The 25,948-nt window shown below is 41.3% G+C and overlaps 1 protein-coding gene across 8 annotated transcripts in view; it reads right to left on the minus strand.

Annotated features, from left to right (window-relative positions):
- TEX10 (testis expressed 10) overlaps positions 1-25,948 on the minus strand; it is a 221,172-nt gene that overhangs the window by 181,473 nt on the left and 13,751 nt on the right. For all 8 annotated transcript variants that reach the window (XM_075062649.1, XM_075062644.1, XM_075062643.1 and 5 more), the window contains 5 exons: positions 23,966-24,675; positions 15,886-16,132; positions 7,202-7,314; positions 3,567-3,805; positions 1,188-1,323 (listed from right to left, as the gene is read on the minus strand). In XM_075062649.1, coding sequence (XP_074918750.1) covers positions 1,188-1,323; positions 3,567-3,805; positions 7,202-7,314; positions 15,886-16,132; positions 23,966-24,675 — 1,445 coding nt within the window. The remainder of the gene's footprint in view (positions 1-1,187; positions 1,324-3,566; positions 3,806-7,201; positions 7,315-15,885; positions 16,133-23,965; positions 24,676-25,948) is intronic.

Consider the following 25,948-nt stretch of genomic DNA (forward strand, 5'->3'; position numbering starts at 1 on the left):
TATAAAAAGGCTGAACATTAAAAATAATTATTTCTGGGAATAAGATATCTAAAGTATACTAATCAACACTCCTAGCAGCTAGTGAAATGTAAACATGTGTATTAAAAAAAGAGTTTCTGCACCATGCATACAGGAAAGAAACTGGACGTTGACTTTTATATACTCAGGGCCAAATATTCAGAGATAAAAGGGAACTCTGTGAAGGTACTACAGCAAAAGCAATATGGGTGTACATCCAAACACTGGATGTACAGATGTAATTCTCACAGAACTCACATTTTATCCCTACTAAAAAAGGAGATAGGAAAAATACTGCAATCCTACATGTCACATCAGCAACAATTTACATACATTAAAACCTCAGGAGCTACGAATAGACCAGTCAACCACACACCTCATGTGGAATTGGAAGTACACAATCAGGCAACAGCAGAGCACCCCCAAAATATAATTTTTTTTAAAAAAAAGCAAATACAGTACAGTACTGTGTTAAATGTAAACTACTAAAAAAAATAAAGGGATAGTTTAAAAAAAGATTTGATGAAGAAAAAACTTTCTGTGCTTGTTTCATTTCAATTAAGATGGTTAAAAGCAGCATTTTCTTCTGTTTCAAAGCTGTATTAAGTCAATGTTTGGTTGTAAACCTTTGCAACAACCATATCATTTTGTTCAGAGTTATGAACAACCTCCATTCCCAAGGCTTTCAGAACTCTGAGGTTCAATTTGTAGTTCAATTTAATTCTTGACCAAGCTAAGTGTAAACAAACAATCTAATTTTCTAATGTATCTATTTCTGCAAATCCCCATCTTTGCCACACATTTAAATGTTTTAAAAAGTAGTCATGTGTGGAATTTCAAGGCTAAAAAGAAATTAAAAAACCTCTGGTTAATGAATGAACTAGGATAATTAACTATTTAAAATTTTATACTTGCTTAAATGTATTAGAAATAGAAATTAGGTAATAAATTATATTTGAGCCCAGATTGGCCAAATTGTCTAAAACAATTCTAGCAGTGGAGAAGAAATTGTGACAAATGGAGCAAACGGACACATCTTCTGAGCTTTCCCCAAACGAGCTTTTGTTCTGTATCACAAGCTTTGTGCTCCTGTGGAAGTTCATGGCCTAGACTTTGAGACTAAATCTGCAAGGTTAAAATTTTTAAAAATAAAGAAAAAAAATCTTTACCTGATTTTTTGACTGCTCAGTTCTTCTTTCTGATAAACCCTGCTAAAAAATTTCAAAAGCAACATACGAACAGGAAAGAGGAGATTCCTCTGCTGGTACAGTGTATATACTGCTTTTATCAAAGTCTCTGTTGCCACTAGAAAGAAAAAACATGTTAAAAATGTGAAATTTAGAAGTGCTTTTTATCTTCTAATTACATTAAGAATATCTATTGAGGAGCTAGTAAAATATTTTAAAATACCCATTTCTATGTAAAATCCAAATCCTGGGAGTAAAGCTTTTTAGTATCAGTTTCTGCAGGATGTACAACAATGAACCTTCACAGACAAATTTTGAAATAATGCTTGCTGTGTGAAATTCCTCAGACTATTGACGTTACAAAGCTAGATAAAGAACTACCTGAAACCCACATAGCACACAAGTTTTTAAAGTATTAAGATTTTCAAAATGAAAAATAATACAAGAATGAAAATGAATGAATTCTGAAAATCACAGATAATCTATTTGAATGCTAAGAAGGTGACTCTATTAGGAATGGGAAAAGCAGGAAGGAGCTCCGACTTCACACACTAATCTAGGCATCAGCCCTCTAGTTGTAAAGTTGGTTTCAGTCTCTGGATCCTATTGGACTCATTACTGTTATTCAAATACCTGCATTGGCCATTAATTCCTTCTTTCCTTGACCTTTGATTACCCAAGATCAACAGATTTCACCATTTCAATTCAGATGCAGAAGACCTACCCACGTCGGATCCAGATACTGTTACAACATGTTCCATCTGGACACAGCTAGGTCCACACACACAGCCCAACCCTGGTACACCACACACTACTGTGAATCCCCATATGAATCCAGATCTACTTCTAGAACTTGGTCCTTATTTGTAAAGCCTTTAACGGGGAAAGCGTTCATGCTATTTCAAGATCACCTCTCATTCAACATCACACTTCATAACAGCACCTGCAGCCCATGGAAACTCCCCTGCTGATACCATCCAAAGTGAAACTCAGATCCCAAATGCAAAGCATTATCTGTAGAATGCACTTGGCTGGGCACTACTATCGTATCAGGATGAGCCTGACAACTGCTACTTTTAGATTCAGAGCAAACTTCCACTCTTTGAGGACTGGTCTACGCTAGAAAATTAGGTCAGTTTAACTACATTGGTCAGTGGCGTAAAAAATTCACCCCCCAAGCAACACAGTTAAGCCAAGCTAAATCCCTGTGTAGACAGTGCTAAATTGATGAAAGAATTCTTCCATTGGCCTAACTACCTCCTCCCAGGGCAGTGGATTACCTATACCGATGGGAAAATCCATCCTGTCAGCACAGGTAGCATCAATACAGAAGTGCTACAGTGGGAGTGTGCTGCTGTAGCATTTTAAGGTCATGTCTACACTAGCGAGCTTACAGTGGCACAGATGTACTGATGATGTAAAATTGCTCATGTAGCCACTCTATGCCAAACGGAGAAAGCTCTCCCGTTAACATAATAAAACTACCTCCACAAGTGACAGCACCTATGTCGGGAGACACTCTCCCAATGACATAGCGCTGTCCCCACCAGCACTTCTGTCAGTGTAAATTATGTTCTTCAGGGGGATTTTTTTTTATGCCCCAGAGTGACATAACTTATACTGACAAAAGTGGTAGTGTTGATATAGCCTGACTAAATCCTCCACCAAAAACCGAGCAGCATAAGGGCCCAGCAATATTTCACCTGTATCACAATCAAGAAATGGTAGCTGAAAGAGAGGCATTCTGCATTGGACCTAGAAGTGACAGCAGATGTGCCCTCTCTTGGGAAGGAAAATCAATGCAACACTGGAAAATAAAGTTTTACTTAATACAGGCTTTCATTAATGTGAGCTTGTCACTCCATGTCATTATAGCGGTCTGACGGCCTTTTTATCATCACAAAGGCACATTTACAAACCATGGAAATGATTTTAAACACAGAATAGAACACTGAAATGGCCTCAAGAAATACTGATTAACTGATCTATAAAATGCAGATGTAAATGAATTTCCTTATTTATTAAAGTGATCTCTTTTTCCTCTTCTTTTTTTTACTTAAAAGGTAAGAGAAAATGGGTACAAATACACTACTCCTATTGCTTTTCACTTTTAGAGCATGTTTCATCAAAGAATATAAAAGTGCTTTACAAAACTAAACAGGAATTCTCAATGCCCTGTGAAGTAGGGGACGTATACAGTGAAATACTACTACTTTGTGGACAGAACATCCAACAAAACATTTTAGGACATTCTTAACTCTGCACCCCATCCACCGTGTCTCTGATTAACTCCTGCAGTCTAAGAACATTTCCTGTGCATAGGCTATATTTGGCTTTTAAAGACAACTACCTGCTATTTACCTTTGTTTTGTTGTATTTCCATTAGTCTCCATGTCACTCCAAGCAATCTGTTCAACTGCTTGCAGCTCAATCTGCAACCATCCTGAAGGGTTTCGGTCACAAACTTTCTTATCATACCCAGCCAGTCAGAATCCATTTGAAGTGTTGAAGCACTTGCCAGTGAAACCATAATGTCACACAGGGTTAAATTCAATAAAAGATGGTCTACGCTGTTTGACGATGTCATATAGTACTTGGCGCTAAGTAAAATACATATATGGATATTTATGAAAAATTAGTGCAGTTTTTAATGTATTAATGTTTCACAAAGTTAGAATAATTTTTTTCTATATTATGATAAGCACTACAGGTTTAAAGCAAAAATTTTAAAAACAGGAGCCTCACTAAGGCTCTTCAATCTACGGTTAGATACATAAATAAGTGACATGATTTTTAAACGTGATAAGCACCCAAAACCTCCAGTGAGCTCACAGGATTATACAACAGTCCCAGGAAGGGGAGGAGTATAATTATGACTCCTTTCCGTGCTTACCCCTCCATTCCAGAGAATATTAGCCTAACACAATTTAGAAGTTTCCACTGTGCTATAACAGAGTGAATTTCACTACTGTTTTTTTTTTTTTAAGCAGTACAAAATGTTAGTTGGTAAATATGTAAACTCCTAAATTTATAAGTCATTTTATCAATCAGCAAAGCCTACACATAATTCCATAATATCAAACTCCATATATTTAACACATTCTACCATCCAAAGAGATAGCATTTTTCTTTTATTTCATAAAGATGTTTTAATACTCCATCAATGTATTATACCAACAGAACACATATGGAGCTCTGGTATTTGATAACACAGGTTGAGACCAAATTAGCTTTGAAATCTTTAGGTCTAATTCTGTCTTTCCTTAAGAGTGAGGCACCAGGGTTTGGGGCCTTACAGACAGACATCATTTGTCCTTTAGAGTACCAGCTTACATTAAAAACAAAAAATTAGTCTTTCGTTTGTACGGTTCAAAATAAGAAACCCTTCCAAATGTGGAAGGTGATCAATTCAAAGATGTCTGTCAGAGTTTGCAAAGATAAACAACAGCTCTCAAGTGTGAACTACCCTCTATATGGAGATACATGTATCTCACAGAACTGGAAGAGACATTGAGTCCAGTTCCCTGCCTTCACTAGCAAGACCAAGTACTGATTTTGCCCCAGATCCCTAAGTGGCCCCCTCAAGGATTGAACTCACAACCCTGGGTTTAGCAGGCCAATGTGCAAACCACTGAGCTATCCCTCCCCACATTTGAGAACTGACCCATTCAGGTCAGTGAGTGCTAACTCACAACCCAATGACGATAGTTAATGGCTGATATCTGATGTATTTCACTGATCAAAGCATGCAGGAAAGTAGTAGTATTATAATCTGAATATCTACAGCAGCATTTCCCAAAAGGAGAGGAGTGGCTAAAAGAACTAGCCAGGAGAGTGTAATTGATGGAAGATCTGTAAATTAAGATGCATGGACCTTAATCAAGCATAGTGGAGATTTGGGGTGGAGAGAGGTGACGGGTCTTATTTTCCTGAAGGAGAGCTCCGCCTTCAGATATTTGGGAAGTACCTGTCTGATTAAATACATTATTGATTCTATACTGACCCAACAAAATAGCCTTATAGGTTACAGGTAGGGTGGGGCATAGTTTAGAGATATGGTGATGAGATGTAACTTGCATGGAGTTATGAAGAAGGAATATATATGACATTAATGCAGCGTGCACTTCTTTAATATTCATTTTCAGAATTTTACAGTTTTTGAAGGGAGTTGAAGCAGAAATTGAAATTCTAACAACACTTGCTGGTTGTTACGTAGACTCCACTGATGCACCCTTTCAACCACAACTATTTCCTGGTGTAGGGCTAAATTGTGCCTGTAGGCTACATACTACTCGTTGAGGAGCCCAGAGAAACTGTAATTCAGATACAGCCTACAATGAAATTTCAATTATCAGTGTAGCTGCACCAGTGTAAACCCCATGGGGCTTCAGAGTCCAAGCCACAACTTCAAATCACAGTCTATACAGCTATTTTTAGAGCACTAGCATGAGCCCCACTTGCCCAAGTCTGTCAACTTGGGCTGAGAGGCTTGGTTCAAGATGTTGTGCAGACATACCCCTAGAGGCCCTGGGGAAAAATCTGCCAGGAGAACGTAGCATAGGAGAAGCTCTGCAGCATCCAGGAGTAGAGGACAAGAAGTGTAGCCCAAGAGGGGCAGAAGAATTATTAGTTGAAAGACATTTGGACTTATAGATTGACCCTGGAAGGGGACTGCACTTTTATGTGATTTGGCCACAGAACATCCAGATAGAGACAATCAGGAGAAGATACAGACAGAGTCTACGGTCCATTACAGAGCCGAAGAAGAAGCTGCAAGGAGATACCAGAGATGAGGACACCTTGCAACAACATGTCCAAGCATAATGGGGTGCTCTTGAGGTGAGGGCATGCTATTATACATGGCCTCAAAGAGAGCCACAAATCCTTCAGTATTTGCCTGGGGGTGGGGAAGGGAAGCAACCTGCTATTGGCCCTTCCCAGCAGCAGATTATTATTTCCACTAAAGTGGTTCAGTTGTGCTGCCAAGAGACAGATAGCGAGAGACAGCTGCTGATCAACCCTGCCCTGGAGAGAGAAGTGTCTTAGGCCACGTCTAGACTACGCGCCGTATGGGCGCGTTACAATCGATTGCTCGGGGATCGATATATCGCATCTGATCTAGACGGGATATATCGATCCCTGAGCGCGCTTAGATCAATTCCGGAACTCCACCAACCCCAACGGAGTTCCGGATTCGACATGGCGAGCCGCGGACATCGATCCCGCGCAGTGAAGACGGGTGAGTAAATCGATTTTAGATATTCGATTTCAGCTACGCTATTCTCGTAGCTGAAATTGCGTATCTAAAATCAATTTTATCTCGTCGTGTAGACCTGGCCTTACTCTCCCTTATATCATTACTCAGCCACTTAGGGCCCAAATGCACTACAGATCATAGATTTTGGTTTACTGCTACCAAGATATAATGCATGAACTGGTCCATTATCGAATACACGGCTCTCACACTTTCTTGTAACATGGACCATATCCTAATAGAGATATTATGGACCTTCCTTCCACATTCATCCAATACCATACCACAACTACACAGAAAATAAACGTATTTTAGTTGCATTTCAATACAATTTAACAGCAGGAAACAGGATATGCAACACCAGTAGAACAAACACCCCTAGAGAATCCAACAGCAAGTGCCCTGCAGGCCACAAATTGAGAACTAATTTCTAATAAATACAAGTGAATACTTATACTTTTAAGATTCTGCATTTTAGTTTCTCTGAAATAATAAAAACAACCAGATCTAGTTTCATACAAGAAATTTTATCTTAGATTCTTTAAAGGTATTAATTAAGAGCAACATAACCACCATCTAAATACCTCTCCACATCTCTTAAAGAAACAAACCCACCCAAAGTATTTTTCCCTTTTTTGGCTATGCTGAAAGATTAATACTAGGCTGTGTGTCTCATTCATACATGTGGTCTCACTTATTCATGAAAGAAAAAGATGTAAAGTGACACCTGTTTTTTTCATACCTTTTGTATGGTTCTCTCTTTTTGTGCTTAATTGTTTCTTGTAAAGAATAAGGAAAATGACGCATGAAGTGATGCTTGAAATCAACAAGGTAATTCATTCGAAGCCATGCCTCCTATTAAGGAAAGCAGAAAATACATTAGAAAACAATGCTTGTAAGTGAAGTGAAATGTAATCACTTAATAGTCTACCAAAAACTAATGCTTAGTTAAAAAACAAAAACAAAACAGGACGTGACATAGGAAGGAAAAAAAAATATTTTAGCTTGATTTAAAGCTCTTTCACATACACATTCTTTATAGGATGATGACTTTTGCGACAACAAAATGGTTCACTAGACAATGATAATCATTTATGACTGGGGGCAGTGTTTCACCCAGAGTAGATTCTGTAAATTTTCTTAGTGAACGGGTACACAGGAACATGTAAGCTGAATTAACTAAAAGTGTGAACAGAAAGTACACACCGAGTTTCCTCGTGTAGACATCCCCTTAGTTTGCAATAAGGTTTCCCACTGTTTAGTTCATAGTCCACCCAGACTATATAGAACAGCTGCCAGCAGGAAGGCAGAGGGCAGCCTCTCAAGAAAAGGAGCTTGCCCTCTGCAAAGCCACAATACCTCCCTCCATGTTTACCAAAGAGGAGATAACTGGGGATATAAAAAATGTTGGGACGTTCTCAAATGTAGCAGGAAGATAAGTGTGAACTAGAAGGGAAAGGAAAAGGCAATGGGTGTGCTTGAACATAGGGAGAATAAGGCTTTATTACTTGCATACATCAGAAGGAACCTCCTATGTAGCACAGGTCACAGAATTTCCCAGTTATCCTTGCCATGAGACCAATAGCTTATGTCTGCATCCAGTCTTGATCTGAAGACTTCAAGAGATAGAGCATCTACCACTTCCCTTGGTAGTTTGTTCCAATGGTTAATCACCCTCATGGTTAAAGATTAGTATTTTATTTCTAATTGCACACCTTTCCACTTCTGCCTCACGCAATGCATGGAATGGAGCTGCCTGGGGATAAATCAAGGTTGTGTAGTGAAGCAATCTGCCTGTAGGACTCCTGCCTCACTTGCTGCAGAAGTTGGAAGGCGTGTCGTGAATGATACAAGAGACTACCGAAAGTGAAAGTACAGTTTCATAGTAAAGGCAGATGAAAACTGCCATAGAGAACTGGATCACATCCCTGCCTCTGCTAGAGTTCCTATGTGATGCTAGTCAAGTCATTTAAACCAAACTGTTCACATGTGATCACTAATTGTGTTCCTCATTTTTCCGGATGCCTGGCTCAGACCGGGGTGGGGGTGGGGGGTGTTTCAGATTGGGCACCCAAATTAAAGGATACTTTTGTTCTCAGTTTCTTTGTCTTTCAGTTCTTCTATAACAAGGGGATAATACCACCTCACCTCACAGGTGTATTGTGACAATAACTTCTTTAATGTTGGTGCAGATACGGATGCTATAATGATGAGCACCATAGAAAAGCACTCGAAGAAATTAATAATTCTGTTGTCAGAGAAGTGTTTGTATAGTGTGCAGTAAATCAGGCCTAGGACCACACACTGAACACAAAGAAAACAACATATTAATGGCTGCTCACTAATTGAGCACCACTCATCATGTGCTCTGAATGAAGCAGGTGAAGAACAGTACATAATTATGTAATTAAAGACTGTATCATAATATATATAAGCACAAGAGGGTTAAATTCAGATTGTACAGGCAACCTTAATTCTGACATTTCCTAACTTTTGAGTGTTTGACTGCAATTCAAAATTTTTTAATACAATTTGTGTGTGTAATTTCCAAAGTTTTTTAAAAAGCAAACAAACAAAAATCCATCATGTGGCATCATATTCACACCTATATGGTTCATTAGCCAGGTTGGAAACTTTTGGGTCACACAGAACTCTGCCACTGTAGCTAATGGAGTAATAGATAGGAATGGTAGGTTGTCATCCTCAATTTGGACAGCACTAGAGGGGGATGGGGACAACCTGACAGTGGGTTTCAGATATTTGCTCAGAGCAGAGGACTGGGGAGGCACAGTGATCTTAGGTTCCATTCCAAGCTCTGGAGGGAAATGTTCTCTAGTTGACATAGACTTTTCTGCCTGTTACCACCAAACTTGATCACATCTCTCCTTCCTCTCCAGCCTGTCCCTTTCACAGTACTGTTGTTTCTGATTTCAATCCCAGACTCCTTGACCGGTGTCTACGTCTACACTGCACTTTGTCATTAAACCTTTTGTCAGTCAGGGGTGTAAGAAAAAAAACACCCTCCTGACCAATAAAAATGTTAATGACAAGAAGTGCCGGTGTGGATAGCACTTTGTTGGCAGGAGACACTCTCCTGCCAACAAACCTACCGCTCCTCATTGGGGGTGGTTTTATTGTCGGCAGGAGAGCTCTTTCTTGCCAGCAAAGAGCAGCTACATACGTTACAGCAGCACATAGCCTTAGTCGCACCCCTGTAAACTCCCCATCTCAATGCCCAATCATTTCTAGTCCCCAAGTCCCTTTTGCCTGCTAATCCCAGTTCCCTCCCCCACTCCCTGATCTGCCTGTCTCTCCCACAGCCTCCAGCTGCCACCAGCTCCCAGTCACCATTCTAGGGCTTCCCATCCAATCTCAGTGTCCTCACCTCTTGCAGATTTTTTTCTCTTTGCCCAGCCAGTCCCAGTTATCTTCTTCCCTTAACCTGGCTCCTTGTCAGATTTCTCTCTCCTCCTCACTCCTTCCACCCCTCCATTAAGTCTCACTTCCAGTCTCCTGATCATGCCAATCCCAATCTCCACCACCTCTTCCAGACACTCCTTGTCCCAACTGTTCTATTCCATCTCTTGTCCCCACTGCATCTGAACCAGATGGATTCCTCCTACACTTGCTTGGGTATCGGCAGGGGGTTACTGAGAACACACAGGTTACTGTGCAGCATAGGTACAGCAGGTGGTGCTATTGTACCGCTCAGTGCCGAGATCTTCTTTGGCTACGTGTGTGCCGAGTTGGAAGGTTTCATTTTAGTATGTGAACCTTCTTTAGAGCTTGCCAATATAGGATCTTTAGCTTGTTGGGAACTCTCAGTACCAGACGTTACTGGTGCCTCACAGTCTGGCGCTCTCAGTTCCAGAGGAGATTTTTCAGTAGGAGATCGCTTTCTTTTGGGCAACTCTCGGTGCAGGGATGTCTGCAACTGCTTTTTTGCAGCCTTTCTAGGAGCAGGCTCCTTGGCAGCCATTGTTAGAGCACAGCTCTGTCAGAGGCTTCTGATGGTGACCGTTGGCCAGGGCACCTGGACTCAGGGTCGGAGGCTTACCTGACAGATTTCTCCATCATGAGGAGCTTCAGATGGAGATCCCTGGCTTTTCTTGTCCTGGCTGTCAGTTTTCTGCAGTGCAGGCACTTTTGAGTAAAGTGAGTCTGTAAGTCAGGCAGCGTTTAAAATCAGATGAGCCTGGCATGCCTGAGAAGGTCAGTCTCTTAGGGCTGGTCTTCACTATGTGGAGATCGACACTTGATTTAGGGGGTCTAGTGAAGATCCACTTAATTGACCGCAGAGTGCTCTCCAGTTGACCCAGGTTCTCCAGCTCCCCGAGAAGATTAAGGCAAGTCAACGGGAGAGCATCGCCCGTTGATGCAGCACAATGAAGAAACCAGGGTAAGTCGACCTAAGCTATGTTAACTCCAGCTACATTATTCACGTAGCTGGAGTAGCATAATTTAGGTCAACTTACCCTGGTAGTGAAGACAAGCCCAGAAAGGAAAAAAAAGCGGTAAAGCCTGTTTGAGGCTAAGGCTGCAAAACAGGTAAAGGTAAAAGGAAAAAAAAAATTTTTTTGTGCAGTTAAAGAAATTACAGTAGGGCAAGAAGATAGGGAAGCGAACTACAACTAAGCTAACACTACCACTAAGAATTATCTACTATAAATTTTTTTTCTGAAGTAGGAGAGGGCACTGCTGATCACTCCGTCTCAAGTAAAAAGCGGTAAAGAAGGAACTGGGGGACAGTTAGTTGTGCACCGCTATGCAGTGTTCCCTCTAATTTTTTATGTCCATGTGCGGAATGAAGTTTGTGCGCACCAATATGGAGGTAATGTGTGACATATCACCTTCATATTAGTGCACACAACAAAATTCATATGGTGGGGGTAGGGCCAAGGACTTTGGAGTGTAGGAGGGGGTTCAGGGCTGGGGCAGAGGATTGGATGCAGGGGATGAGGGCTCCAGCTAGGGGTGAAGGCTCTGGAGTGGGGCTGGGAATGAGGGGACCAGGAGGGGGCTCAGTGCTGGGACAGAGGGTTGGGGTGAGGGCTCTGGGGTGGGGCCAGGGATGAAGGGTTTGGGAGTGCAGGCTGTTCCAGGGCTCCGGCAGGGAGAAAGGACTCCCTCCAACCCTCTCGCACTGCAGCAGCTCAGGGCCGGAGGAGAGGCACCTTTCCTTGGCAGCAGCTCCGGTGGGGCTGAGCTGGGCCACTGGTATGGCTCCTCTCCCCAGCAGCTCCGGTGGGCCTGGGCCAGGGCAGGTGAGGGGCTCCTCTCCCCCAGCAGTGGCAAGTCCGGGGCAGATTCACGCTGGGACCGGCAGGGAGGGGTGCCTCTCCCCACCCCAGCAGGTCCACACTGGGGGAGAGGCATCTCTCCCCACCACAGCCCTGAACCCCTGCACGAGGCTTAATAGGCAGCTGCACAGCTTAGAGGGAACTTAGCCGCTATGTAGCCAGTCGGTGCGGCGCGAGATGGCTACGGTGCATGCACAGCTCAGTCAGGCACTGCTCCCACAAACCTCTGATTACAAGCGCAGGGCATCAAGACACAAAGCGGAGCACCCACAAGGATACTCCTCGAAGAAAAAATGTTATTTGCCCTAGTCTCATTTCAGCCAAAATTTTCCAAAAAGCATTTAGCTTGAGAGACAACCTGCATAGAAAATTAAAGGCTAAACAGTTACAGTTTTGCAATGTTATAAGCAACTGAAAACAGAAACTTAACAGTAAGTAACAGGCAACCTTAACGGATGATGCCACCAGCCCACTTATAATACATCTGGTTTTAACTTCCAGCAATTAGTTCTTGTTATTCCTTTCCTCACCACAATAAGGAGCCATTTATTGGTATTTTCTGCCCATGAAAGTGTTTATACACTATTCAAACCATTTCCTCAATCTTCTTTTTGATAAACTACATAGATAAAGCTCCTTTAATTCACTAGAAGGCATTTTTCCCAGCCCTGCCACAAATCATTTTTGTGGTTCTTCTCTGCACCTTCACCATTTCTCCAAAGCACCACTTTTCAAGGACTATTTACATGCAAAGTTTCAGCTTCCAAAATTCAGTTATTTGCATGGGTTCAATATGTAAAGAAAAAAGGGCATTTCTCATTCTGACTCCATAAGTTAAAAGAATTAAAAAAATACAAAACGTAATATCCTCAAGTTCTGAAATGTTTCTGCCCCAAAGGTAAGTTTTCAAGGAAGTTTTGAACACTTGAAAACAGGAGGACATAACATCAACAATTTCATCTATCTAGTTCTTTATACAATTGCTAACACCATGGTATTGGAGTGACCACTGCAACCATAAGAAAGCTAGTATAATTGAGTTTCTGAAAGAGAAATGCAGCATAGCTCTTTTATTGTTAGATCCTTCACATATTAACTAAGATGTAGTATTAGTTAAGAATGAAAATCAATCCCATGAACATTGTTGTGTCACTTCAGAGTCCTTCAGACAGACAATGATCTGAATAAAAACATTATGATTAATGATAGTATTTTACAGAAGAAAAAAATAATTAAAATTAACAGGTTTGTTGGCTAGTTTCAACCCTGTGTAATTTAAAACAAACTAACCCATCAAAGCAGTCTTATAATACAATTTGTAACAAGGGTGCCAACTGTAATTTAAGTAATAGTTTTATCTTCAACTTCCTTCATACTGTGGAAAAACTCACAATGTAACATAATAAAACATTAAGTATTGAGACAGATATGGGAATTTCCTGCAATATTCTGGTCAAACCTTACTGAATTAAGTTTCATGATCTTAGGAGTTCACTGTATTCAAAATACAAATAAATATGTATTATTATGGGATTGTATGTAACATCTCTAAAGAAGAGACATGGCTAATGTAAACCCTGAGAAGTGTTATGAGCTTCAAAGATCTCTTTAAAATAACATGCTAGACAAAGTTAAGTGGGATTTCTAGGAAATACTTGGGAGGAGGTAAGATTTCTCCTCTGGACCTAACCTTTCAAAGCTGCATCCTGAGGACAAACTCAGTGTCCGGTGATCACCTTCTACAGGAGGACAAGATCAGATGCCAAAACTGGATAAGACAGTGACACACAGATTCATGGATGTGCTTGTTCTGAGCTCACTACAAGTTTGAACTTTTAACCACAAAAAAACACAACCTTGATGGGATTTGAAGGACTGGTCACCTGCCAGAGCACTTGCTGGAGTTGAGGTGATATCTAGTTGTTGTCACTAGCTACCAGTGTGGTGCTCCGCTCTTGTTCGATGATGAAAATCGGTTGCATGCGTGTTCCCTCTGTGTGCTGCCCTAGTTCTGCGCAGATAGCTGACACAGCAGACCCCAAGAGAATCCCCAAAGACCACAGACTCTAGTAAGGTATGAAGGAACCCAATTCAGATTTATTGTCAAACAAAGCACAGTAATAGTTTCCCCTAGACTCTACAAGACATACTACAAATTTGTGCCCCCTGGCAATGGACCGGCTCAGTCAGTGGCAGGACTTTCCACTGCCCCCTAGACCGGACAAAGATGCGCACTCCAGGACCTACTTTTATACTGTTACAGGACAGATTATACATCTCTACTGATGTATTGAGGTACAGCCCCTTGGCTCATTAGGGTGCTGTCTTCCCCTTTGATCATGTTGTTTCAAACAAACAGATCTGTCATGCTGTCCTTTTGACCCTGTCTTTAAGATGCACCTGCCTGTTCCTTGTTATGTCTGTGGAGTGTCCTTGTATCAGGATGTTCAGGTGCCATCTTGGCACAAGTTCCTCTTATTAGCACTTATATGTGAATGCACCGATTCTAACAACCCTCTTCTCGCCAGCTTCTGTGAGTGAGGCCTGCCTCTGGCTCACAGCCCAGCTTTTGCTTAGCAATGCCTGGAAGTACTTTGGTTCAAGCTTCAGGCCTCAGACTGGGCCTCTGACAGATGAGTTTATGTTTCAAGGCCTCATCTTACTACACTAGTAAGCTTATCCGCATGCATGCAGATGCTTTTATTGTTTTCAGTATGATTCCTCTATAATGCTTTTTCTTAAGAAAAACATTTACTTGATTAGAAAGACCTGTGTGGTAAATTATCATTGCGACATTTACATCATTTATAGCCTCTGAGGAGAAAAGCAGAGCAGGCCTGCTTAGTCAGTCTGACTTGGTTGGGGAAGTCAGTGTAGGCAAGGAACTGTGAAGCCTGGAAATACCTAGGTCAGGAATGGGAGAAGCATGTGTCTCTGGCCAAGAGATGACAGATGAGGAGCCAGTAACCTGAGAGTAGATGCACTTGCTGGACCATAGAGGGGAAATACAGGTGCAGTTGCCCTGAACTACGACATACTCATAGGTCAGAAGGGACCAATATGATCATCTAGTCTGACCTGCACAAAGCAGGCCACAGAACCCTACCCATACACTTTTATAACAACCCCTAACACATGTACAGAAGACGGTAATACATACACATACATACTACACACACATTTTTTACAGCATTGTTACTCATCTTGTGCATCTTTAGAAGTCCATGGTTTCAACAAGAGCATTTCCAACTCCATTTGATCTCAGGAGCAAAATAGCTGATCAAAGACACAGACCTACCCATGCTGCCTGGAACACACATCAGCACAGAGAGTGCTCAGCAAATCAATCTGCACTCTCTTACAGAGATGTTAGGAAAGGAATTGTCAAGATATCCCTTCCCATCCCTTCCAGCAGCCAAAAGGGGAAGAGAGAATGCGAACAGTGACATCCCTATACCATGCTGCAGAATCTAGAAGTGTGTAGCAGAAGTAAAAAAAGGAGTTATTTTGGGGAACAGGCACAGAGGCAGAAATAAGGAAGGCAAGACATTTCAACATTGTTTTGCAACATTTTTGTTGTAGTTTTGATTGTCTTCATACACAGAGTCATGACATCACTATGCAAATACTGGAAAGCAACGTAAGGACCTCACACCATAATTATTCTGTGGCTCCCTGAGACCTTGTTTTCTATAATGAAGTCTCTGCAGCTTCTCAAGATTACTACAGCTCAGAAAAATGATTCACTGTCCTACAGCATGGTCTGCAGAATGAAAAGTTGGAGAATCAAAGATGCTCTCAAAGAACCACATACCTTCCCAACAGTCCAATCTTCCACTGCTTAGATCTCAAAACTTTTTGTCCTGCAGAGTGCCAGGAAGAACTCTGTAAATCAATGGTGGTCGAAAGACCTCAGTTTGATAGCTATTTTTCTAGATTAAAGGATCTGAGAAAGTTCAAACTCATACTTCCATAAGATGACGCTGAAGACTTGAGACTAAATTTTTATTTCCATTATTTTAAAAACTATTTTCCTCACTTATATCATGAAGAGTTACCAATTTATAGGCAGAGCAAATTTAACTTATATGCTTAAACTGTAGATCACTTTACTCCTTTCTCTTACCATTTTGTGTGTTTCATCATGTTGCTTTGTGAGTTTCCACAGCAGGTATATGATACTAAGCACTTGCTGCATCAGCTGTTGAGATTCAGGTTCCAAAAGATTACCAAGAATGGGAGCAGCAAGTTGTGCAGGAGACGCTTCAATCCAGCACTCAATCAATAATGGAATTATTATCTCAATAAACCCTTTTAAATTTTCAGCAGAAGACAGGCCTTTTTCCACACTGTCTGTCACGCTTACCAGGGACCTAAACCACAGAAGCAAAAAAATCAGAGATAAAGAGTATTACATTAAAAAGAAAAGCGGAGTACCTTCATTGCAGTGTATTTGCACAATATGATTTCAGAACCCCTTTATGCTTCAGCCAGTTTTACATGCTTTGTTCTTGCAGAGAGTAACAATTGGCAATTGACCACTACAGATCAATGTGAAAATAAATTAGAATAAAACGATCAAGAAAGTGAAATGGTATAATTTTAGCATAACAGATTCAAAAAGAAAAACTATGTCCAACATATTTTCTCTCTCTCCTAGGTGAGCCAGAAAATCCAAAGGCATTTGCCCTCAACACCCTCTGTCTTTACTCTAAAAGATCTACATGCACTACAGATGGGGCCAGATTCTCCCCTCAGACACATTCATGCAACTTTTTTGGAATTCAGTGGGAGTTATGCACCCATAAACGAGAACCAGTAAATATTTTAAAATTACAAAGCTCCTAAAACAGAGCAATCTCAGAAGAACCAGCATAGTAAAATATTTTCAAAAGGGTTCATGGGTTAATAAAAACACATTACAGGCAACATGTTTTATCTGCCCCCCGAAAGAGTACTCTCTGGAGGGCAACAATGCCCTCAGCCTATGATTCTGGACACTGTATCCCATGATCACTCTGGTTTTCAACCCACTTGACAAGCAATTCCCATTATAAATCTTAACTTGTGTATATTAATTAGACTTGATACAGTGGGCTCACGTCATTCCAACTGCAGTGATGTTCCCAATTTTAACTATGGGGACTAACACTATAATTGGTCATCTCTCTAGAATCTCAATAAACTTTAAAGTGCACCCAATACAGATAAATAACTTAACAGTTTGAAAAAAAAATACTTGCCCTGGCCATGTTTGTAATTTCAAAACTCTATAATTAGCCAAACTCTGCAGAGAAGGCTTGCCTATGGCACAACCCACAGCATGTACTAAACAGGAACAGCAGATTAAAATATTTTAGAGTTACTGCTCCAAAATAACTGTGTATTACCAGGCACGATCTCATGAGATCACAGTGAGGCACAAAGGGAAAAAGACAAGAGGTTAGAAATAGCTCCTTCTCAGCTGCAAGGGCAAGGTGAGTGAAGAGAAAGAACAGTGAAAAATACCCACGCAAGGAGAGAGGCAGACAAAGAAGCCAAGAAAGAGGAAATTTAGCATGTGTCAAAATCTTTAGAACCTCTGTACAGACATACAACATCCAAAGGGGTTTGCAATCATGTTACTGTGGCTTGGTTTTTTCCTCAACCAGCTACATAAGAGATGCAGTATTTTTCAGGACAAAATATCCTGTGTGCATTTTTTTCCACCCAAGGCAGAAGAGGGAAATTATATTTTTTTAGGGTTTTCCCATTTTTTTCCCTGGAAGGTTGAAGGGAATCTTCCACCCAGACTTTCAAATGCCACTTCCACAGCGCTTAGATCCACAAGAGTAAAATTAACAATCCACATCTGTTTCCTTTTATTTTTAAGGAACATTATTTGCAGAAGCATTAGAGGCATCACCAGAGGATCTTTCTTTGCAACTAGGAAACTCAGAGTGAACCACTGCAGCAATAGTGATTACATGAAAAAGCTGGTTACATCACTTTTATTTGCACAATTTAATCATGTCTACAGAACATTGCTTAAAACACTGCATTTGTTTCCTAAGGTATTTGAAACTACAAAAGCACCTATCTACTATTCCCAGAACACTTCCAAAATGATTGTAGGTGCTTAAAGAACTTAGTAATGGGGTCTATAGAAGTTTCATAGAATATCAGGGTGGGAAAGGACCTCAGAAGGTCCAAAGCAGGACCAATCCCCAGACAGATTTTTGCCCCAGATCCCTAAATGGCCCCCTCAAGGATTGAACTCACAACCCTGGATTTAGCAGGCCAATGCTCAAAACACTGAGCTATCCTTCCCCCCACATAAGAGCATAGTTAGAAAACGTGAACTTTGTGTAAGCATCTCATAGCTAGTCTACACCAGAAATTAACATTGGTACAGCTTTGTCTCTCAGGGGTGTGAATAATCCACCCCCCCCGAGAGATGTAGCTGTACCGACGTAACCTCTGGTGTTGACAGCATTAGGATTTTCCCTTGACCTAGCTATCACCTGTCAGAGAGGTGAATTAACTTCAGCAGCAGGCGAATCCCTCCCGTCACTGTAGTGAGTGTATACACTGAAGCACTGCAGCTGTAGCAGCTTACGTGTAGCCATATCTTCAGTATTCCTCTTTTATCATCATCACTGACGGCATGAACTTCTCCTTAGAGGAGCTGTCCCAGTTTACAACATTGGAATAAATGTCCTATGTTTGGCTGCTATGGAAAGGTCACACTGAGGAGGAGGGTCAAACAGTGGTGGGTGGAATTCATTATTATTCCACTTTTAGATTACAGACCTTTAGATTGCAATCAATGCGCAAAGTATGTATGACAGTACCTGGCACACCAAGAGGAACTCCAACAGAAGTCCCAGGACAAGCAACCTCACATTAAGGTCTGTCTAGTTTCTGGACCTGAGCCTTATCCAAACAGTGGGATACAGCTGAGGTATGGACACCGTGCAGGGATATTACTACATTGTGCTGGGATTCTGGAATGACAATAATTGGCTGGAATACTTACTTCTCAGTGAGAAATAACACTTTACAATCTCTCTGCAAAGCCTAGCCTGCAGCAGTCAGTTGAATGTTACTCATATCATGGAGACAAATTGCTTTAATTACCACAGCACAGAGCACTGAATGGTAGATCAATGTGCCCATGAAAAACCTGAAAGCAAGCTCCTCAAGGTTCCCACTAAACACTGACTGAATCCACCCACTTGTTTCAGCAGTCTGAGTTTTCACAACATTGGTGAAAGCAAGATGGACTGAACTGTGAAAGCACAAAGAGATACTGTGCTCAGCTGCTGAAACTCGTGGGCAGGAGTCCAGCATAACTGCCATTTAAAGAAAAAAATAGTACGATCCAGGATATGCTCAACCAATATGTGCAACTTCAGTGGCAAAAAAGGAGTAAACAGACCTCCACAGCCAACAAAAGCTACAGTGCACAAAGGTTAGGGTAGTCTGTAAAGCTGACGTTTGACTATGGCAGTATACTTTGCTATACAGGGATATGGGAGCTATGAGTGTTTCATATCAGTGAAACTGTTAACCACTTTGCTAATGTATAGCGCTTACAATGTATTTTAATGCTAAGGCAGCCAGGAAAAACTGCTACTGTAAAAATTCAGCTTGTTTATCTTGTACAAGGTAATTGTTATATGACACTTGGATGCAAAGGGACTGGGTGATAAAAGCACTATTTACCAAGCATTTTTGTACTATGTCACTATTAGGCATTCAAATAATTACTAATAAAATGTAGACTGTTTAATCAATAAATAAGACAGATTCTAATAAAACAAAAAATTAAGATGGAGCTCAAGGAAAAAAGACTCCATAGATGTGCATAATACTGATCTGTGGCATCAGAGCAGTAAGAGGACAATGAAAGCCTAGCAGAGGGAGGGTATATGGAGTCTCGTGGGGACACACGGCAAGAGGAGGGCCATCTGCAAATTGTAAATGGCAAAAGGAGGAGTCACTTGAAGTGTTGAAAGCTGTTTGAAACCAACATCAGGCGGATCTGTAGGACTCTCTCCTGGAGGAGTGATGCCAAAGGCAGTACAGAAGCCCTAAGGATTTGGCAAATGAGTTGGGTTTAGCTTTCCAGCTTCATCCACCTGATGTACATCTAATGCTCCATTTATTCTCCTGCCCGGTCCTTCTCAGTGTTCTTCTGCAATCTATTCTCTTTCAACTTCCTCTGCAGCTTCATTCTCTCCTCCTCCTGAATCAGCTGCAGCTTATTTTTCCTCGTTAGCTCTAACTGTCGTTCAAAGATCCCACCCCTTGACATCGCCTTGTTCAAGATGTCAGGGGATTTCATTTCTTTGCTCTTGATTTCCTAAAGAATGAATTTGGTGGGACAAAGTGGCATCTTAGCATCCAGAAGGCAGAGGAGATATTCCAATCAATTCCTCATCCAGTGCAACTACTACTTCATAAGTATCAGTAGAACCTAGTGAAGAATCAGAAAAAGGCAAATTTGAACATTAAATTATGACTTTGAACTGGTCAAATGTTCTAATTTTGGAATGAAGCTGAACAGTATGCAGATAGGGCTTCACGGGGCCCACCTGTGATATTAATACTCAGTAATCACTAAGACAAGGTATGCATTTTTTTTTTAAAGCAAAAAAGCTGAGTTCTTGCCTGGAGCACTTGGGCGGAAGAGACAGGGAAAAAACATGTGCCTATTATAAGTTATTTTAAAAACTAATACTCCAGTTATGGGGTATGTACAGTACTGTTTGGAAGCTTGTGAAGTTTTGTTTTGTTTAAATAAAAATAGCAAACTGTACCAGACACAGCAGCAATTAATATCCCCTCCCTCCCATCTTATGTGCAAATTATTGTTTTTTAAGCCCAGGACAAGAAAGCTGGTCAGAAAGCTAGAAGTGTAGGAGATTTCGCTGTCTAGTGCTGTCAGAGCAGCAGGAGATTAAAATACATGATAAATTTATTTGCACTATCAGCACTGATTCCTCTCATGGGTAATAAATGTAGTATATCAATGAATCACATCCTGGACCACTGACCTTGCCGGTAAGATTTAGTGCAATAAGAAGATGTAGCTTTCTGGAGGACATTAATATTGTTTAATATTGTTCGTGAGCTAAACATTTACGTTTGTCATTTTGGGGCTGTCCATGAAGAGTAGGAGCCACTGGAATCCCAGGCATTTCTCTTTCCTCCCATTAGAAGTCACTTCTTTCTTGGCAGCAACAATAGTAGCAGAGGCTGAGGCTTTGTCTATACTAAAGGGAAAAGTCTATCTAAGTTACGTAATTTGAGTTACGTGAATAGCTTAGATCTACTTACCGCGGGGTCCCTGTCGACTCCCTTACTCTTCTCGATCAGGAGGAGTACAGGAGTCAACGGGAGAACAATCGGCGGTCGATTTAGCAGGTCTTCAGTAGACCCGCTAAATCAACCACTGATGCATCAATCGCCGCAGCATCGATCCTCCGCTAAGTGTAGACAAGCCCTGAAAACTGATTGCAGAGCTAAAGGAGATGGAATTGGGGGTGAAGGGATTAAGAGTCTCCACGTTAATGTGATATTTTGGGCAGGAAAAAGTGGTCAGGGAGAAGGGCTCTATGCTGTAGTCCTGGGGTTCTCAACCTCTCTCTTTCTGAGGCTCTCCCCCAAAAAAATGCTATTAAAAAAAAAACAAAAAACTCACCAGCCCACCTGTGCCACAACTGTTTTTCTGCATATAAAAACCAGGGCCAGCATTATGGGTTAGCAAGCAGGGCAACTGCATGGGGCCCCACCCCACAGGAGGCCTCACAAAACAGTTACTCAGGCTTTGGCTTCAGCCCTGGGTGGTAGGGCCTCAGGCTTCAGCCCTGCATGGTGGGGCTTTGGCGTTCTGCTCTGGGCCCCAGTGAGTGTAACACTGGCCTTGCTTGGGAGACCCCCAGAAATCTACTCACCGTCCCTCAAGGGCCCTGGACCCCTGGTTGACAACTATTATCTAGTCATCTATTTTCGATCTCCAGCAACCAGATTACTTCTACCCTTACTAGTGGTAACTTGCCCTCTTAACAATCATGGCTGTAGCCAATAAGACAAGATGGACTGGTCCTTATTTATCTCACTCCCCAGGACACCCCAATCCCCCAGCGCATGTAGTAAAAACCACCACCAAATGTGATAAAATGAAATACATCTCAATACCTTTTGAAGAAGGCCCTTCTTTTTCCAGTACCTTGACTTTGTTGCCATCACCTTCCTTTGCCAGCCATCCTTTAGATTCTGGTAACATCTCCTCTTGGTAATCTGCTGGGTCTTCCTTATGCTCACTCACATCAGTCTCTTGGCAAATAGCTATAACCATAAGCGGCTCTCTGGATCCCTTATTGAAATCTAGCTCCTCACAGAAAGGGCAGCTAGTTCAGCTGGCACCACATGTTCAGATATCTTCTCAGTCTTTGTTATGATGCATCTTCAGCTCTCACACTGCATGGACAGCATTCAGTGCACAATTTGGCAAGCCTCTGACACATCTTGGTGTAAACCTGCTAGTTCTGACTCCATGTGAATTAACTTGAACTATTATCCAGGCAGGCTCAGCCCAGCTTACAGCTCAATCAACATTTTCACTGGGGCAGATTTTATTGGAAATCAAGAATATTGCTGAACTCTTACTTGCTATCTCACAGAAGTGGATAATGGCAATCAACTGCACACTATTGTTAACTTCATAGAATTCCCAGTACTCACTGCAAATAAGGTGCTTCCTGTTGGTTTGTCCCTACAGCAGGGAGCACAGAACAGTCAGTGACAGGTAAAACATGGCAATGGAGAAGGGAAGACCAGCTAGTAGCTGTGCCTTTGAATATGCACTAGGGGAAGACACATTATATGCTCCTGTAGTTCAGTCAGACATATAGTCGATAGAGCACTGGACTGGAACTCGGGAGACCTGGGTTCTATTCACAACTTTGTCACTGGCCTGTTACGTGACTTTGAGCAAGTTACTTCAGCTCTGTGCTTTAGCTTCCCCCCTCCATAAGATGGGGATAATGCTACTTGCCTCCTTTGAGATCTATGGATGAAAGGTGCTACTTAAGAGGTAAGTGGTATTACTGTTCTCAGAAAGTTCGTTCTATGAATGCTACAACAAATATAAAATGCCTAAGATGACATTTGTGTGTAGATACAAATTGTCTTACAGGCATCACAAGAACAAAGTGGGGCAAGGCTTTTTGCCTAGCGTAGGGAGGGTCACTAGGGAAGAGGATTAGAAATATACAAGCGGATTTTTTTCAATAAATGTAAAATTAAGTCCATTTCTCAGTATCTATTCTGATAATTATTTCTATTTCTTGTTAGTAAGCATACATTAAATCATATTTCAAGAAGTTACATTTTATCTATAAGTGAACCGATCTAGAAAATTGGTAATTTGATAAAAAGCATGTGTGCACTGACAATTCTGTGTGTGACCTCAAAATAAGTGATCTGTGTGATTATACCAAATAGTTTTATAGTTGTACACCTCAGACAGCCAGAAAGTATTTATAAAATGGACAGTATGAAAGACGTTATGTTCAGCCAAAGAAATCGTAGATTGGAGAAAGGAATACAATGCATTTTTCAAGGGAAGAGCTCAAAGTCACAGACAAGACAGGTTAACTTCAGGCCATGTGATCAGCACTTTTTTAAACTGAGGAATTTTGAAGGCTCAAAAAGTTAATGTTTCTACATCACATTAGAATATGTACATCATTAAAAGCATAAGATGCTCTCTGTGCCAGTACACTTCACTTCTACTAAAAAAGCGATTTGCCTTCACACTCTCCATTTATATGCAGTACCCATCATAAAAAATAATGCTGTGTTATTCCATCTCCATGGAAGATGTACTGGAAGGATGGCCTGTACTGAACACTTGTAACAAGCAGTATAAATGACCATTTTATTTGTAGTTAATGAAAAATACCACTGAGAGAGTCATAATAAACATAGAGCATCACTGGCTCAATAATTCTATAATTTCATATTCCATAACATGATCAAATTGTTGTGGTAAAATAACCCATCTCACTGAATGATCTAATATAAATCTCACTAGAGTCCTAGGACAAAAATGAACACCTGTGCCTCAATAGCAACATACAACAGTCTCATATTAGCTTAGCTGTAAATATAGAATTGACTCAATGAAACTCTCAGAGAAGTAACATTTTTCTCACCTTAGTCTGAATGCTGAATTGATCCTTGGTTGAGACCCACCATTTTCATATAGCTGGATCTGCTGCTGATTACTGGCATGCTCCTTCCAGCTTATACATACTGAGTTCCTCGTGAACTGGGAGTTCTCCTTTTGCTCCTGGATTCCTTCATCATCTTCTGATCCGCTGGAAACATCTACCAATGCTTGGAGAAACTTCTTGAATCTGATCAGTACATTCAGCCTCCACTGCTGTGAAGTTACTCTGCGGTTAGGGTTAACAGACAGCATCCAAGATATTTTCTCTCTACTTTTCAGGTTTTTTGACAACTGCTGGTGAGAAATAAGCTCTACAAAATTCTTCAGCAATATACTACAGCGATTAGTAAGGAGGATTGGGTACTCTCCCAACAAGATGTCCAAGACCTTTAAAGAATCCTCCTGAATTCCTTCACTAATGTGAGTCATGGCACTGGAGAGGTGGGCACTTACCAAAGGAAAAAATGGAGCAATCTGCTCAGCTCGGATTTTTGGAGCCAAGAACTGAAGGAGCCGGATTGCCGCTACTCTGACACCAGAGTCCTTGTCTGTAAACACAGCCGCCACCTCACTTAGTATATTTGAAAGGTGTGCATCAATTACAAACGGATACTGGGATAGCAGTTCTTTGAGCCCAAGAAGAGCACTTTGCTTAACTCCGGCACTATAGTGATGCATCTGTGAAAGCAGATCCTACAAGAAGAGAGATACGCACTTACTAGTTATTCCTTCAAAAACTTTAAACTGACTCATTTTCTAGTATTAATCCGTTCTTAAAAGGCTTAATAGGTATAGAAACTGTTTTAATGGACTGTATCAAAACCTTAATAATTTCAGATCCAAAAATGTTTTCTTTCAGAGCATAACAGCAAACAAGTCACCTACCCTCCTAATTACAGGAAGTATGCAATAATTTAATGGTTTACTATCCAGGTACTTACATGATCTTCATAATCATAACATCTGAGTGCCTCCTGACTTAATAATAGCAAGCAAGATTCTCTCATACAGACTTGCAAGAGCAGAGCTGGAGAATGCCAGTTATGACTGCACAGCTGCTTTTAAGGCACCCCTAGCAGACTTACTTCCTTGAAGGTGGCCCCTCATCTTCTCCAGTAGAAGGGCTAAAGTTAAGGAAAGGAAGATGGTGTGACTGCTATATTGCAGAAAACTGCTGTACTCTGGAGAACTTACTGAATTAAATTTAAGTATCTTTGGGCTCCAATATATTAAATGAATCATTTATGAATTATTGTGGCCTAAACTGTACGCAATCTCTAGAAGGGGGAAAGATGACAGATGTAAGTGCTGGACTGTATTGGTTAAAAGGACTATACTGAATAATGTGTCTGACAAGAATGGACTTTTGGAACAAAAAGGGTTAACTGGTTTTCCTGGGGATTATCTAAGGGGAGGTCAATTCTTTGAGGACTATTTAAGGCAGTGGTGGGCAACCAGTGGCCCATTAGGATAATCCACTGGCCGGATGCGAGACAAGTTTGTTTACACTGACTGTCCGCAGGCACAGCTGCCCACACTCCCATTGGCCAAGAACGGTGAACTGAGGCCACTGGGAGCTGCGGGCGGCTGTGCCTGTCAACTGTCAATGTAAACAAAGTGTCTCGCAGCTCACCAGTGGATTACCCTGACGGGCCACGTGCGGCCTGCAGGTTGCCCACCACTGATCTAAGGGGAGGTCAATGCAAATACATTTTTGCACCAGCACTCCCTACCTCCAGTTATGCAAAAACCCAGCCTTACGAAGTTATGCCCTGAAGAGTGGTCATTGCCTGCTGATCACCTGTTACAAGAGATCAAGATAATAGGCCTCCCATCTCTGCTGCTGCCTCAGGCATTCTCTCAGCAGCTCATCTTTGGGGGCCATCTTACTGATGTACTCCTGGATGTTCCGGGTTTCGTCCAAGACAGTGGCTTTGACGCTCACCAAGCCCCGCCCGCCTTCTTT

The sequence above is a fragment of the Chelonoidis abingdonii genome, chromosome 2, assembly GCF_003597395.2.
Source record: "Chelonoidis abingdonii isolate Lonesome George chromosome 2, CheloAbing_2.0, whole genome shotgun sequence".
Classification (NCBI taxonomy): domain Eukaryota; kingdom Metazoa; phylum Chordata; order Testudines; family Testudinidae; genus Chelonoidis; species Chelonoidis abingdonii.